The 16,282-nt window shown below is 35.3% G+C and overlaps 2 protein-coding genes across 3 annotated transcripts in view; one reads left to right on the top strand and one right to left on the bottom strand.

Moving 5' to 3' along the window:
* Positions 1-3,914: 3,914 nt before the first annotated feature.
* LOC129005471 (metaxin-2-like) lies at positions 3,915-10,660 on the top strand. 2 transcript variants are annotated; one of them, XM_054434366.1, is made up of 6 exons: positions 3,915-4,069; positions 4,998-5,068; positions 5,989-6,078; positions 8,517-8,672; positions 9,956-10,032; positions 10,432-10,660. In XM_054434366.1, the coding sequence occupies exons 1-6, from the start codon at positions 3,976-3,978 to the stop codon at positions 10,625-10,627; spliced, it is 684 nt and encodes a 227-aa protein (XP_054290341.1). In that variant the 5' UTR covers positions 3,915-3,975; the 3' UTR covers positions 10,628-10,660. The 2 variants fall into 2 exon arrangements, with proteins under 2 accessions (XP_054290341.1, XP_054290342.1); XM_054434367.1 differs by lacking the exon at positions 9,956-10,032.
* A 532-nt stretch (positions 10,661-11,192) lies between these two features.
* Positions 11,193-16,282, bottom strand: part of LOC129005443 (NACHT and WD repeat domain-containing protein 2-like) — a 31,769-nt gene continuing 26,679 nt past the window's right edge. Inside the window, exons 23-26 of the mRNA XM_054434331.1 lie at positions 15,505-15,667; positions 14,742-14,916; positions 13,881-14,015; positions 11,193-13,016 (exon numbers count right to left, since the gene is read on the bottom strand). Coding sequence (XP_054290306.1) covers positions 12,811-13,016; positions 13,881-14,015; positions 14,742-14,916; positions 15,505-15,667 — 679 coding nt within the window. The 3' untranslated portion in view covers positions 11,193-12,810. The remainder of the gene's footprint in view (positions 13,017-13,880; positions 14,016-14,741; positions 14,917-15,504; positions 15,668-16,282) is intronic.

Raw genomic sequence — 16,282 nt, 5'->3', positions numbered from 1 at the left:
TTTACTAGATTTAAATAAATGGGATGTAATAAAACTAGGCTAATGTGTACTGCAGACTTAACTTTAAGTTTTGTTCTAAAATATCAGAATCAACGCAAACATACACAATGAAGATGTGTTAGCTATTTGGGTTATAGCCTAAAAATAAAAACGTACGGTAAATTCTCTTCCGACATGAATAGGATATGTCCAGGTTGGTAAACAGAAAAGTTGGACAATACATTTATAAACATGGTAAAAATCGGCTGCACTTTAGTATCTGTTCCAACTTCCCTGCTCATTTGAATAAAAAATATCGTTGTTCAGATTATTCGATAACTTATATCTATCGATAAGTAGGCTATATTAATTTGAATCAGTGTAGGACAGATACTTAAGTGCAGACTAAAAATAAATAAATAGTCTCAGTGTTGCAGCCACTCAGACACAGGTCTTTGTAGAGAGGTAAATTTAGCAAAAAATGTATTTCTTATGCAAGTAGCTTCAACTGTATGAGGAATTTGGCAGACTAAATTATGAGGTATGCAACGTGCTAAAACAAATCCAGAAATCACAGTCAACCGAACGTAGGGAACATGAACACATGCAGATTGTTAAATGTGGTAACTTAAAAATTGTTTTGGTTTTTTTAGGTGCCCAAAGCACAGCGTGGATCTTGTACTAAGTTAGTAAAGACAAGCGAGGCAAGATCTTGCTAGTGTTCCGAGTTCCTCCCTACCTCCTACAAATGATCAAGTCCTAGGCTACCTCTAGAACCATTTAACTTATTGCTTATTGACACCACCAAGGATCAGCATCCCTATATAACTTCTCCGGTATGCACAGGGATAGATCCTAGTCTCCGATCTTTGGAACGTGCCTTACGACAGTCTGCTAAGACTCGAAATGCCAGATGAGACCCACCTCGTTGGTTACGCCAACGACAAACCATAGACTAACACCAAAAGCATAACCTTACGAAGCTAACATTATCAACTTTTAGTTTTGAATAGGCTATGAAGGCCGTAGGGTAGGCTATTCAAGATTTAATTTTATGGTTAACTATCTTCAAATAAGTTAGGTAGGCTAAGTGTATTAATATAAAAAGTTCTAAAAAGCCTTGGCTCAACACAACCTAATATAATGATCATTAATTAATTCACAATTATTGAGAGTTTAAGTTATAGGCCTAAATTATTTAGCAATTAATTAATGTACCAGTATTGAAACAAATATATAGACATGGTGGCTAATGGTTTTTTTTACGTTTGAAACAAAACTCCCACCGATAAAACATCTAAAACTAAAGTAAGTAATTGTTTAATGGCAAGCGAATAAAATGAACATTTCACCTCACCTTCACGTTCACATCACACAAGACGCAACACAACACAACATGACAACTGACAACTAGAACTAACAGACAACAAAGAACAAAACAAACAAAAAACTCGAATCGAAATTTGTTGTAGGTAACGAGGTAACCCGACCAGTCGGCTTGTTCCCATTGGTTATAATCTGATCATCACGTTCCGTTATGCTGCAGCCCACAGTCGGCGCAGTCATCATTCATCAAGGGCGGGTGTCCACGTCCACAGACCACAATCACAGAAGGGAGTTACCACTATTCTTGGAATTGTCGACGGGGAATCGCAGCTCCTGGTAAGTCCATTTGAAACAATGGCACTATGGCAGTCGCGCCTATCGGTGTCCACGGACCACGTGTTAAATTGAAAAATTTATTTTCAATTTAAATATTGTTTTGGTTTTCAATTCTATAGCCTATGTTTTATTTTCAATCTTTCGATGAATTTATGTTCATAAATTTTAATTTAAATAAATAATACGCGAAATAATGAGCTGGTAACGGCTAAAATACGGCTGTCGGCATGTTATCTTATGGGACATATGGTGCTAGAGAGCATGTTTGATCAATCCTATTATGATATTGATATTACCATAAACATAGTCCATAGACTATGTACTAACCAGTGTAACCAACTCAACCCTCCTACAGGCTATACTTAGCCATAGATGAACTAACATATCAGTTTATTTATTTATTGCTATTTTTATTTATTACTATTGTTATTTATTACTATTATTATTCAACACCTAGTTCAACAAATTGCCATGGCCATACAGAAAGGAAATGTTGCCAGCATCATTGGTTCCACACCCACAGACGACGACCTTTCATCAATATTTTATTTGTAAAATTAATGTAAGAATTAAATTTTGTCTATTTCTCTATTTCCAAAAATAATACAATATGGAATTAAGGACAGTTACACTATTAAACACTCAATTAAATGTTATATAACGGAAATTAACCCTTCCAGGGCTAAATTAAATGAAGGGCTGGAGCTTAATTATTATTATTCAATACTGCCATATTATTCATTACTATTGTTATTTATTATTGTTATTGTATTTATTACTATTGTTAATAATAATTACTGTTATTATTATTTTTGTTATTTTTTATTATTGACTACACAACTATATTCAATGTTAACTATTTGCAAAGATTTTTCATTATTATTTGCTCAGTTTTTTGTGTTTTCGTTTGTTCTTGTTGTCAAGTTATTCCTATTATACTGGTTATAGCTATCAAGGAAGAAGTAAAAGGAGAAAATCAAACGAAACGAATTCAAAATGTTGTTGTGGCTTCTTCTGGCTTGGCATTCTTGGCTTGGCAATGTGGTTGTGATTTTCAATTCAAAACAAAATAAGTGGATTTTGTAAAAAGATATTTTTTACGTTAAACAAGGTAGACCTACCTATATATCTAAGTCCTAAAAGTAACTTAGGTACTATTTTACATCACTGATAAGAATCCTGAGACACATTAAAATGGAATTTGGAGATTACCAAGGTAATAATTTTAAGCCTTAGCTTTTGTATTGGCTTAAGTTAGTTGTGGTAATAGGCCTAGTAAAATATAGGTCGTGTAAAAGAGTATCTGAAAGAGCTTTAGAGAGACAAATTTAGAGATATATTCCTTGGCAAACATATAAGTTAATAAAGCTATATTAAGTTGAATTGACCAAAATATGCAGCTCAAGGCTCATTCTACGTGAATTTCGCGAGGGGACCTTCGTGTGTCTGCGCCAACATTTTGTGCAAATTACAAACCTGTCAGGCAAGGTGGTTCAGACACGGGATGGACACGGTGGAGCTCGGTTGTATAGCTGGGGTTGTCCAAATCCAGCTATTCGAACTGCTGAGAAAGAAACATAAGAAACCTCTAGGCCTAATCGCCTCGATAGTGGACACATCCGACGTTATCAAACAGACTGACAAGAGAGACATTCAATGTCATCTTTAATGACCATCGGAGGTACAGTAGGCTACCCGGACAAGTTTTTCTAGTTTTGGTGAAAACCTCCCAGTCTTCGCTTTGCCAATTTCATTCCAATATTTTGGCCTTTATCTCTTGATTTGAATAATCGTCAGTCTTGACACTACCTACGAGTATACAGTGCAGGCTAAGCCTCTACTGTATCTCACAAATAAACTTCTCTGTGTCGAACATCACACTGCACCTTCCCAACTGGACAATAATTAAGATATAAATTTGAGCTGCCACCTCCAGTAACTTAACATGAACATCGCTAGATGTAGAATGGCTGGGTGGGATTCACCCAGGTTTGAGACAGTCGTAAATGTCAACTGCATGACCCTGCCTCCATTCCCCACTTGCGTCATGAATCCCGCTTGTATAGACACGCCAATTTAATGCGATGATCCCTGTCAAGCGCGAGGGCCCCTACATGGGAATCCCGATATTTCAAATATTGGATGAATCTTTAAAATATAACACAAACCTAGTTAACCTAGGTCAACCTAGTTTTCAATCAAAGGAACTACCACACCCTTCAAAAGCAACTTTAAAAAATTCTAATTTTTTCAGATCCTAATGAGCAAAATCCTGTTTTACTATTTCAACCTTTTGCATCAAAGCAAATTTTGCTACCAGATGAAGTCAACTGCATGTTTGTTAAAACACTTCTCAGGATGTGCAAAGTGAACTATGAAGTGAAAGAAACATTGAATGCTGAAGATATGTCACCTTCAAGTACTATAGGTAAGCACTTATGGATATTGCAATGTGCTCAAAGGAGCAATCCAACCGAAAAGTGTCCAATAGATTCAGAGCTGTAATACGATAATTTGTTATTGGATTTTAGTATTGGCTCTTATACTGAAATACAAGCAGTAGGCCGACGGTAACGTTTACCAACCTTTAAATGTGAAATAGTAAATAATATTTTTTTCAATCATCTACAAAATGAATAACTACAATAGGGATGGCAATTAATTTTTGTTTTTGTCACTTGTTATTGCTCAACAATATACTTTGGTTGAAATAACAGTATGCAGAACAATTGCTTAGGGTTGTAGTACCCTAGTAGTAGTTTTATCAATCTATAGTTGGGTTGAAATTAAAAACTTCAGAAATGAGAGAACATTTTTGAGTCCTGTGTTGTATTGATAAATAATTTTCAAATGTGATACACATAACTTAAAGTTAAAGCCGGCTCCAGACATGTGCCATTTGCAAAGCACGAAATATTTCATGTTTGGCAATCTAGTTGTCTTGCAATTCGCCGATTAACGAGCAGACGTCTACATACATGTGTTGTATGTTTTCCAAGCAACTGTTTGTTTACTTTGATGTGTGCAAAAATACCAACAGTGAACAGGAAAACACGAGCATGATGAGCATTTGCTGCTTGCCTAATAGACAAACACCACACTATAGTAATACCATAAACAAAAGAACCCTGGGCCGTTTCGAGCCGCGCAGGTTTGAATGGTACGCCACACCTACCTGCGCGAACCATGTGATCTTTTCGTTTCTGCGCAGGTTGTTTTGTTCTTGGGATATCTATACTCACGATTTGGCGAGTCGCTGCTTGGTGCTTGGCGAATGGCGCAAGTCTGGAGTCGGCTTTTTACTGAAATGTTAGGTAAATGAAAGATTTTAAATTAACTTTTTAAATATTTTTTAGGAAAAGTTCCATTTATTAAGTGTGGTACTATTCTAGTATCAGATGTGGAAACGATAACAAGATTCTTTCAGGTAAGTTGATTTAATTTGTTTTAATGTATTCCTGTATTGATCGCATAAGTATTTCCTAATTTCTATTTTCAACAGAGATTTTCATGCATATATTTTATCATAGGCTATGGATTTTGTTATTCCAATCAATAGCTCTGTGTGTTTTTTTTTAACAGGAATTATTTCTGAAATCATGGACCCTTAGTGTTTAATATTTGATTGTAAATAATTAGGATTGAATCAAATATATCTGCTACCACGGTACTTGGGTTGAAATAAGCACCTAGGTGGTGCACCCATCTCAAATAAATAATTTATAATAATTTGTCAAATTAATGTTTAAACACAGATTAAAACCCAGAATACAGATTAATAACTGTGGAATTTCATTACCTACTCCTATGCTGGTAGAAAGTACTATGTTGATAGACAAGATCGGCTTCTACATATTTTTTTTATGATCTTGGTGGAATCAGTGGTTACAAATAAAATCTCGATGATTAATAAGTTTTGCATTAATATTAACCAATTAAATAAATTCAGCCAGTAACTGATATAAGACTATATATATTGACATCTTTGTTTTAAATTAGTTTAAAAAAGTATGCTAACTAATAGTTGAAAGTACAGTTTGTGAAATAACACGCAGTATTGAAACCAAAGAAATAATTATAATACACTCTTACTGTTTGTTTTGGTACACACTATATGTAATGCAGATGGGCAACTTGACTTCTGCACCGTTTTCATAGCAAGTTACAATGAAGCCATATGTATGTATTGTAAGTTTATTTGATTTGAAACTTTGAAAGTCCAGTCTTCCTGAATATTGCACTCAGCATTGAGGCTGAAAAGTCAGTAAATAGACCAACACAGAGAGTGTGTCAGTAGAGTGTTTTGACATTTGAGAAACGGCCTACTATAAGATTTGTTTGTTGAAGGGAAAATCACCGTCAAGACACTTGGACGTTTCCTCACTCAATGACATGAAGGTGTACACTTCTCTGTTGACAAAGCTCTTTAATGCTGAGGTAGGTTTTTCAGTAGAACCTTTAGTGTCACAGTCACATAAAACCTGTGCAATAAAAAAAGCCAATTTGCTTGAAGTTGGAAAGTAAGATTCTATCTGGAGTATTTGCAGTGATGGAAAGTTTGTTTGGTTGCCTTGAACACATGCAACATACGGGATGCTTCTAGGTTGCCAGAGCTGTTCTGGCAAACAATCAAACATACATCTCTATAACTGGAGGGTGTTGATTGTTGTACATTCTGGGTTCTTAAAAGTAAATACCTTTACATCCTAAACAAAATTACTATTTTACTAGTGGCTTGTATGGGCAATAGCCCCTATTATTCTAGTTAGTATTTTGTACAAATTATTAGTCTCATGGGTTATCCTCTACCTTGAATTATTGTTTAACATTTTTATTTGTTATAACATGTAAGATAGTTAGTCATTACATAGCTGCATAAAGCGTTTTGATGTCTGTTTTGTTTAAAATAAAAATTCCAAAGGACGTCAACTTTTGTGAAGGTGTACTTTTGTGAATTTCCCTCAAAATTCACGTCAAGACCTTTAAAATAAGACCCCTCCCATCCTTCTACGGCCATCCAGTCACTCACAATTTCTTTACAAAAATTTGACTTACGGAATTATATATATTGATATCAGTACTCAGGGTGTTAATTAGGCCTCGCGCTTTATTTATAGTAACAGCGATTTTTTTAGAGAAAATTTAAACTCGGATTGGTTGATATTAGTTTTATTTTTGGCGTGAAAAATATGTTCCCTTTGCCTACTCTAGTAATTCATTCTAACTTTACACTATTTTCGGACATGCCTAACACAACCAATCGTTCTCCATTAACTAATCCAGACCCTTAAAAACGGGAAAAAGTATATTTAAGCTGTATACGCAGTAAAAAAAAACAATAACAATCAAATTAAAACAAATACATACTAATTTGACAGCTACAATCAGGTGGGTGATCTTTTGTTTGCAATCCGCGTGACGTCAGAATATGACGGGAATAGCACACCTATGTTTTTTTCCTTCCACCATGCACAGTACATATTACAAATTACCATATGCTTTGAATAAAGTTAAACCACATGTTTTAAAGTAAACAAAGCAGACATGGCTTAGATTCCCGTGCTATTCAAATGTGAATTAATTTATTCCGTAATAACCTTTTGGTGCATAATTAAGAAAAATGAATAGTTTTCCCTCAAAATTCACGTCAAGACCTTTAAAATAAGACCCCTCCCATCCTTCTACGGCCATCCAGTCACTCACAATTTCTTTACAAAAATTTGACTTACGGAATTATATATATTGATATCAGTACTCAGGGTGTTAATTGCTTCAGAGGTCTCCATAGCTTGACTGAAATAAATGCTACCGTATGTGTTTAAGAACAATCTCCGCATGTTTTAACAGTGTATTTTTAAACCTTTGTTGTCGTTGCATACGTTCTTGAGTATGTACAATCTTTGTGTCACCCTTTTTTTCCTTTTCACCATTTTGTGTTGCATCTTCAGGGTATCTTAATTAATCTTTTTATCAATAACACTATTTATAGTACCTACAACATTTACGTAGGGTTGATCAGACAACACGACGAGGTACATGCAGTGGTCTCACGGTGGGAGGTCTTTCTTTCTTCCTTCTTGACTAAGGTAGTTGGTTTTGGGCTGTGTGTCAAGTTAAGGGCAGAACTTCCCTGGTTGATGGTCTGGCGGGTGCTTTGATCTTTCAAGTGTTGCTAGTTTGTCAATGTGTTTTCGTGTTGTTTTGTTAGTTTCAATGTTGTGTATTAAGTTGAAAATTTTAGAGCTCGGGTAGTCACAGCAAATTTCTCTATGTAAGTAGCTATTAGTGATGGTCAAAACCAGACATTTTGAATCTCAAAACCGAAACCGAAACTTTAAAAAATCTAATCCCGAATCTTGAATTGAACCTAAATGCGAAACTCTTTTACTTGTTAATGTAATGTAATGTGTAGGTAAAGGTGCTACAAAGGTTAATGTTACCAAAAATACAGGTAATGATAAAATTCAAAACAATATATTTTTTTATAAACAACTAACATAAACATGGATATTAAATTAATTGGAACATTTAGGGGTCAATATTTCTTTGAGTTTAGTTAACATTATTATGAAACAGAATTTATGTTCTTCCAGTTATTGAATTTAAAATTCCTTTTGAAGTTCAGAATACAATTTACTGTTTTCATCACTGTTAATGGTAAATCTATTTGCTCTATTGCTACCAGCTTATGTGGAGTCAGTGTTAAAAACAATAATAATGATGCAAATTCCTGTGTATTTTTGTTTAGGCGGGTGTTCAATCAATGCATAGGGTGACACAGACATCTTACCTACTCTAGAACACAGGCAACGACAATATAATCTAATATAAACATAGTTTTGATGTAACCTAGTTAAACGTGGATTCTGTTGCAGCTGTACCTATGCTGGATGGATGAAAGAATCTTCACAACTTACACCAAGGTGAGGAGTGGCTTCAAGCGGCCTTTTCCTCTAGACTGGGTGCTCACCTCACGGAAGTATAAGCAAGTCTCCAAATATCTCGACCGCTTTCATTTAACCACCGGAGAGGTTTGTACATACTACTGGGTTGCGGCCTGGTCTGTGCCACGGTTTGCATGTGACTGTATGGGCGTATGGGCGTGAGAGTTAGTTGCGCCCTCCTCTGCCTTCCGTTAGGGTGACTAGGCCTGGTATAATAGTAAGAAAATTTATCTCTTGGCTAAAATATTGCCAACACTATTGTTTTTTTTACAGATAAATTAAAAGGTGTCTTCCCCTCAATACTACTCAATATATTAATTTAGCCCACACTTAATTCCTTATCTATTTACAAGAGAGTATCCTAAATGTGCCGTTGCCGGATGATTCGATCAGGAAGTCTTGCCATGACTCTGCCGCGTGTCCACTGTAGTTTTGTCCCATCGACCCAACTGCGATACTAGTGACGGTACAAGTGTAAATATTTTTGTTAATGCAATACTATAATGTCAGTGATACGTATGAGTAAGAAGACCCCTGAAGATGCCACACAAGGTGGAGAAATTCATAGGGTGTGCCAAAGGCATGGATTTAATAAATTATTAATAAATGGTAGCTGATTGAATTTGATTTTTGTTTTGGACTCATAATTGTTACAATAGAATAAAAAAGTGTATGAAATAGTATATTACGTTACTAGTCCTGAAAATAAGTGTTTACCGGACGTCGAGTACGGGATTACCATACGAGTCCGGTAAACACATTTTGGACGAGTGACGTACGATAGTTTACGCTATACTACTAAATCCGTTCAAATCTTTATATATTATTACCACCAACTAAAGGACTAACAATCACTAGTCATAACCTCTAAGAGAGGTTATGTTTTTTTTATAACCACTCATTGCCACCCAAATATAGTATAATCAGCTGATTGGTGTCCGATAAAACTCATTACAGTACAGTAGTACGCAATGAAACCCCATTTGATTAAGCTGGCAACAAACAGCTGTTTTCTGGACTAAATCCTTGCATGGGAAGTTCGTCAAAATAGTGTAGTGTGGCGTAAAAAAAAAAAAATTAAACTAAGTTATTTTAGTTTTATCAAACTTAAACTCGCAAACTTAACAAACTTTACTAACACCAACTTCGATCTTCCTAATCAACATATTGTGATTATAAACATCTTACAAAGAAGCCACAACAAAGGTAAATCTAATACTAGTTCATTTATTTTATTCCACTTACATTACTATACAAGTGCGGATTGCTATACCTTTTTTGTTTCTCACACGGGTATCGTAATCTTAAGCTGAAACCCAAAGTCGTGTTACTCTTGAAGGTTATCTAAATTATTTAACCTTAATTTCTAGGCGGTTTTTCAAGTGGATAAATGCTGCAAAACACTTTCAACTAGACTTGGCGACGAAAAGTATTTCTTCAGAGACCAGTAAGTAATAAAATAGTAACAACCATTTACCCAGAGATATAAAACCTGACTGCCACAGAAAAACTTTCTGACAACCATGAATTCTGCGCTTAAGGAAGTAAATATCAATGGAGGTGTAACTCAGAATTCTTAGTGGTATCAGTACTCAATATTACAAATGTAAATGTTTGGATGAATATTATTCAATCACACCAGTTTTTTTTTTTTTTTTTTTTTTTTTTTAATAAAACATTTATTTACCTTTTGAGAGTCTAAGACATAAAGGTCAAGAATAGACTATGTATCATGCATAGTTTTTCAGAGTGTTCCATCTTTTGTTAATAAAACTGGTAGATACGATCGTTATAACTCTATGTCTACAATTAATTGTCTATGTACGTAAAATGTTGATGTTTTCAGGGCTACAGAGTTGGATGCGTTGGTTTTTGCTCATGTCCACACAATTCTGTCCTCCACTCCTACCTTCAGTAAGATTGCTGATGTCGTCAAAACCTACCCCAATCTTGTTGACCACTCGTTAAGAATTCATGAAGAATTTTTTAGTGGAGCCAATACCAATACCACCTCACTCAAAGTTGTTACAAAACTGATTTGAAATTTCTAATAAACAACCAAATACTCGTTGTTATTTACATTTCTTTATTTCCAATCAAATTTGAGATTCTGTAATAATGTAAGATTATATTATCCTGTCAAGCAGCTCAACGTTAAGTTGTTATTACCAAGATATAGTGATACTAATCAAAAGTCGATTAGGATGATATGTAGGGAAGGAGGAGGGAAAGTCTAACAATACAGAGAGTCACATCAGACACTGGTGGTATTTAAATAATCCAACAACAATTAATTGTTGATAACGTACAAAACAAAACGGTAATGGAGGTGGAAGGGTCTCGCTCACCACTAATTGACAACATCTATAACAACTAATTCTATATTATACTAATTGTTTGATTGAGTAACTTAAAACAGTCTTTTTTGCAGTCATAAATAAGCAAAATGCCCATAGCTAAATTCATATTATCTTGCCTTTATTGGTAGCCTTGACGGTGAAGTATTAGTCTTACCACAAATATTAAAAAAGATTTCCCAACGTAACAAGCACTGGTCTTATCGGACGATATGGTGAGCATCAAGCTAGATTACAACACAAATTTGTTTGCATCAGTTTATATTTATTTTTACTGAGCCCTGTTACAATATGGAGTAAAAACTAATACTGATAATAAATTCAGACACAACATTTTAGTTCTTGTAACAGAATAATACCACAAAATGAGTGAGAGTGTAATTTGATAGTATCTCGTTTAAACTCTTATATAGCTAATGTGCTTAGCACAATATAAAATTCATAAAATAAATCTACGCAATCAAAAAATAATAACAATGTGGCACAAATAACATGTTGCGGCAGTTTTCATTCCAGATGAAAACGCCAGCAAATACACTTTATTATGTATAATATTTATACTTTAGTGGTTTCGGAATCTATACGTTTATACGACAGTGATGGTCCAAGTCTGTGGTTCAGGTTCGGATGAAGAGTCACACATACAGAATGAAACTTTGGGCTTATGGGTTTTTACAGATTATTGGAAACACCTTGTTTGCTTTTGTAACTACGATTAAGTTTCAGTGTAATTTTACACTTTAGCCTTGGGCATTCCCGAGAATACATGTTTTTCACTGTTCAAATATGTAATTTGTAAATTTAATTTATTTATAATAACTTTGTTAGGAAAAGTCTTTGAAAACACAGATGAATTCTGTGATGCCACCTAAATAGGGCCTTATATAGAAGTTGATTGGGCGCCAGGAAATTAGTTAATAACTTAATGATAAAGTTCAACCCTTGGTGTAATTTGGATCAACTATAGATTACATTATTAATTTCACATCAGATAGGTAGAAATAAAAAAATACAGGGTTATTCTCATGACCAACATCTTACTTCATTGCAATTAAATTAAAGGATTAGATTAAAACCAAATAACTTGGAAAAGGAGGTATTGAAAATATTTTAATTTGGTTATGAAATTTCTGGTGGAATAGCTACTTGTTAGTAAACAAATCTAACTTACCTAATTAAAGATCGAGACTTGTAAAATGAACTGCAAAGGGAAAATATAAAGCTATGTCAAAATTTTACCAAAAGCGCCTTCATAAAAATGAGATGTCGAGCAAAACAATCAAGAGAGCATGAAACATGCATACCTACCAGTACTTTGGTAAAAATTAATTTAGTACTAAACTTCACTCATGTTCACAGGTAATATCAAACATTGATTATCTTATAGCTGTGCACAATTAAAATATAGTGCTGCATTAATTGTGACCAGGGTGCTTCAGTCGTTTGCTGGGAAGTTTACAAACTTAAGTTCAAATAAAATATAATTTAGTCAAGGTTCAGGGTTTTCTCCACCCTAAAATGTAGTGTGAATAAGGTGTGAGCTCAGAACTGGAATACAAAACAACACTGTATCATTGCTCAACACCTAGGATTTTGGCCAAATTGAAAAACTACAAAAGTAGCCACCCACGACAATACGCAATTTACCACCGTGTCTTTCCAGGTTTGTACTCCCAGGGCACTTACACTAGATAGGCGGACCCACGAGTAACCCACATTACAATTTTGGTTGAGGAAGCAACAAGGTGTTTTTTACCGTATCGACGACTAACAGTGAAAGGAAACGAACATAATGGCAGTTAACACAGGCCCGGAGCCCTAGACCAGCTGGGGCGGGGCCGGTGATTAGTGGGGACGAGAGGGGAAGGTCACCTCTCCGTCAGGTCAAACGTGAGACCGTTGTTGTCCGCTAGTCCGTACACAGGCGGGGGCTCGGGGCCGGGGCTATCTGACGACAGCTGGAGAGTGGTTAGTGTGCGTGAGCCTTCCATTGCCAACACTACACGCTTGCCCCCGGCCGTCACCTCACAGGCGGTGATGGGACGTTTGGGAGTCCACACTGCACTCAGCTCACCTGCAGATTAAGAATATCACTTGATTCTTCTATACTCCAATTCAAAGGTAGGTAATCATTTGCGTTAAGGAGATTTAGGTTATTGAAGCAGAATTAGCCGGCACACTAGTATTTAAGACTTTATCATAGCAATTTACCGGTAACCCAGCAGAGTTGTATGTATCCGTTGACTATAGAGCTAGACATTCCATCCCCTTGTTAAAGTTGTCACCAGTTTTTAAATCAAAATGAAATTAGTTGAAGTGAGTCACCAACAAGCTGTGCTGGACTGATGTAAATTACAGATTTCTCTTGAATGTACAGACTTTTTAACCATTTTTCAACACAAAACCTTAACTAAACAGTAAAACAGTTCAATTTTAGTAGTTTTAAATGAATCAGAAATGGTTTGAAAATAATTATAAAATATTTCAAAATAATTTTTAAGTAGATATTAGCTTCTTGGATACTTAAAGGTTCTCCGCTGTCTAGCATTGGTAACGATTTAATTGCGTCTATTTTATATTAACATTTTACTAGTTTCTTCTTGACAAAGTATTGACTGACTTCAATCCACTTGCTTTGTTGTCGTTGTAATTTATTAATATGTACAACATAAGAATAATTTAAGTTATTGAATTTTGCAAGAAAAGTGTTGCTATTCCATACAAAAATACTTAACAACAATCTAAGTAGGGACTTAAAACATGACAAAATTGATTCACACTAAATAAACGCAAAAAATGTATAACACGAGAAAAAAACAAGAAATTAAATATCCCAGACGATAATTATCTGCGGAAACAGACCCTTAAGTAAAAGAAATAAATATCTGTGTGACGACTCATACACCTAGCGAGCAACATTTCGGAGGGGTTGACTGACCTGCGACGAGGTTCCACAGCCGCAGTGATCGGTCGCGGCACTCAGCGTCCAGCGAGAGAAAGCAACCTCCACATGGGTCCAGCCTGAGACTGGTGACCGGAGCACTGTGGCCACTCAGGCGCCATCTGCAGTTGCCTACAAACATCAATCAAACAGCTCTGTCAACATTTCACTTGAGCAATTAAGTAAGTGAGACGTGAATAAATAAAAATGTATTGAGGCGTTTCTCTGGTATAGATAGTGTCAATAGAGCGACAAGAACCCTTCCACAACCAATGTCGCTTTTGCTATTTTGTACAATCATATCAACAATTAATGGCTGTTGGATTTATCTATAGCGTCTACTTTCGGTACTTGCATCTGCATGCCCTTGCCTTCTCTCTCCCAAACACCATCATAATTAATAGACACAATCTAAATCCACACCAGATTTTCAAAACAATTGTTGACAAAACGTTAAACACTGAAAATAAAAATTTGCTATCAAAATCTCTTTTTAATATTGGTTTAAATTAGACAGAGCTCAGAATGGAGAATACTGTCATGGCTTTACGTTTGTTAGTGTTATATGACTAGATATTGGGAAACACTGCAGAAGCTGCATTCGATTTTTAAAACAACCCCAGATGAGCAAATAGCAATGTGGTTGATGTTGATGGATCTAGATATGTGGTCTACCTTAAAAATCAACCCCCAAATTTTATGCAGCATCAACTATCACAGGAACAAAAACTAATTGTGGAAAAGATGATCTAAGACTGAAGCACTACGGTACACTCTGTGAATAAACTGTGTTTTTTTATAAACAAATTGACTACAGCTGGTCCACCTCAGTATCCAAAAGTCAATAGTTTTACTGACCTGTTATCAAGTCCCACACCAGTATCTTGCCATCCTCCAGACCGCTGAGCACACAGCCGTCCTTGGATGAGATGTCCAGAGATACGGTGTTGACAGAAGGCTTCCACTTCTTGAACAGAGTCCCTGACTGGAGATCATAGACGACGATGAAGTTGGGGCTGGGTTCATCCACCTCCTACAATGTTAAGTTTTGATAAAAATTATGTTGATGATCCTGACAATCCGCAGTTAAAATACTAAACCTGATTAACAATGATTGGACATTACAGAGTACGTACAGCTGGACTTATGATATTGGACAAGCAATAATTTTTTTAAATGGTTGCAATAAATATTTAGATTAAACAATTTTTAATGTGGGTTAAACAAGGAATACAATAACAACTATATCCCCTTACATTAAACGAACCGAAACATACTAAACAATCTTTTTCAACTTATCCGTCAACATTATAATTCCTTAGCGGTACGTTTAATCAATGTTTTACATGTTGAGAAAATTCGCCGTTTAGTCTTAAACTCTTAATCGTTACACATTTATACAAATCGACAACTGACGATTCTGACAATAGGAATAATCAATAAAAATGTACATTTTTTTGTAACTTAATACATAAACTATAACCTTATTATGAAGGTTGTTAACTAGCTAATGAGAAAAGTATGTGTCAGTTTGCTGATACCGTTTTTTATGTATATATATATTTATGTCACTAGTCTATTTTTCTCATATAAAACTAGGATAGTTTACTGGGTACCATACCTTGGCTACACAGCACACATAGTGTCCTTCGTATGTAATGGCCGCTAGGGTGGTGATGAAATCGTGATGGGGAATGCGCAAGTCGTACAACAGCTTACGAGAGGCTAGGTTCCACACCAGCAATGGGAATGGCTTTTGAGTCTCGTCCCCACAGACTAAGACCCTAAGAGACAAATTTGAAACCTCTTATCAAATTGCCTAAATAAAGGCAAACATTTTGAACTTTTTAATAATAATTTTACCGTGTAGTAAAATCTTCTAGTAGGTAGGCTCTTTTTTTGTGTCCTGAAATTCTATATTTTTATTATTAAAGTTGTTGCTTGTTATCCAGCTTGTACAGGACTTTGGCAGTTATTGAAAACACCAGGTTACCGGTGCTTTATGCCTTCTTATAAAGCTGTTGTTATGAGATAAGCAGAAGTATTGCTGATGAGTAATTTTAGAGTGTCAAAATAAATTTGTTGGTCTGTGGGCCATTGTAACTTTGCCGATTGCTACTGACGAGTCAATCGCTCCCATCTGCCAATAGCACCCGACTCTACTGAAAGCGCTTATATGGTTTAAAAGTTTAAAACAGCATTACAATTTCTTTTTAGATCTTTAGACCTACTGTATGTCAGATCATTGAAGGTATCGGGCGATTGGATGCTCTAGGTGGCCGTCCAAACTAAACATGAGGTTGTCTACTATATTTTTTATATTATATATTTTTTTATTATAAGGCCCAATATCAAAAGGCCTATATATAAAAACATGTTTATATCATACTCCAACACTC

Source organism: Macrosteles quadrilineatus, unplaced genomic scaffold (assembly GCF_028750875.1).
Source record: "Macrosteles quadrilineatus isolate MER2022 unplaced genomic scaffold, UCM_ALF_1.0 Scaffold_21__1_contigs__length_2333173, whole genome shotgun sequence".
NCBI lineage: Eukaryota > Metazoa > Arthropoda > Insecta > Hemiptera > Cicadellidae > Macrosteles > Macrosteles quadrilineatus.
Note: the sequence above shows the minus strand (reverse complement) of the source record. Positions and strands in the feature narration are given on the sequence as shown.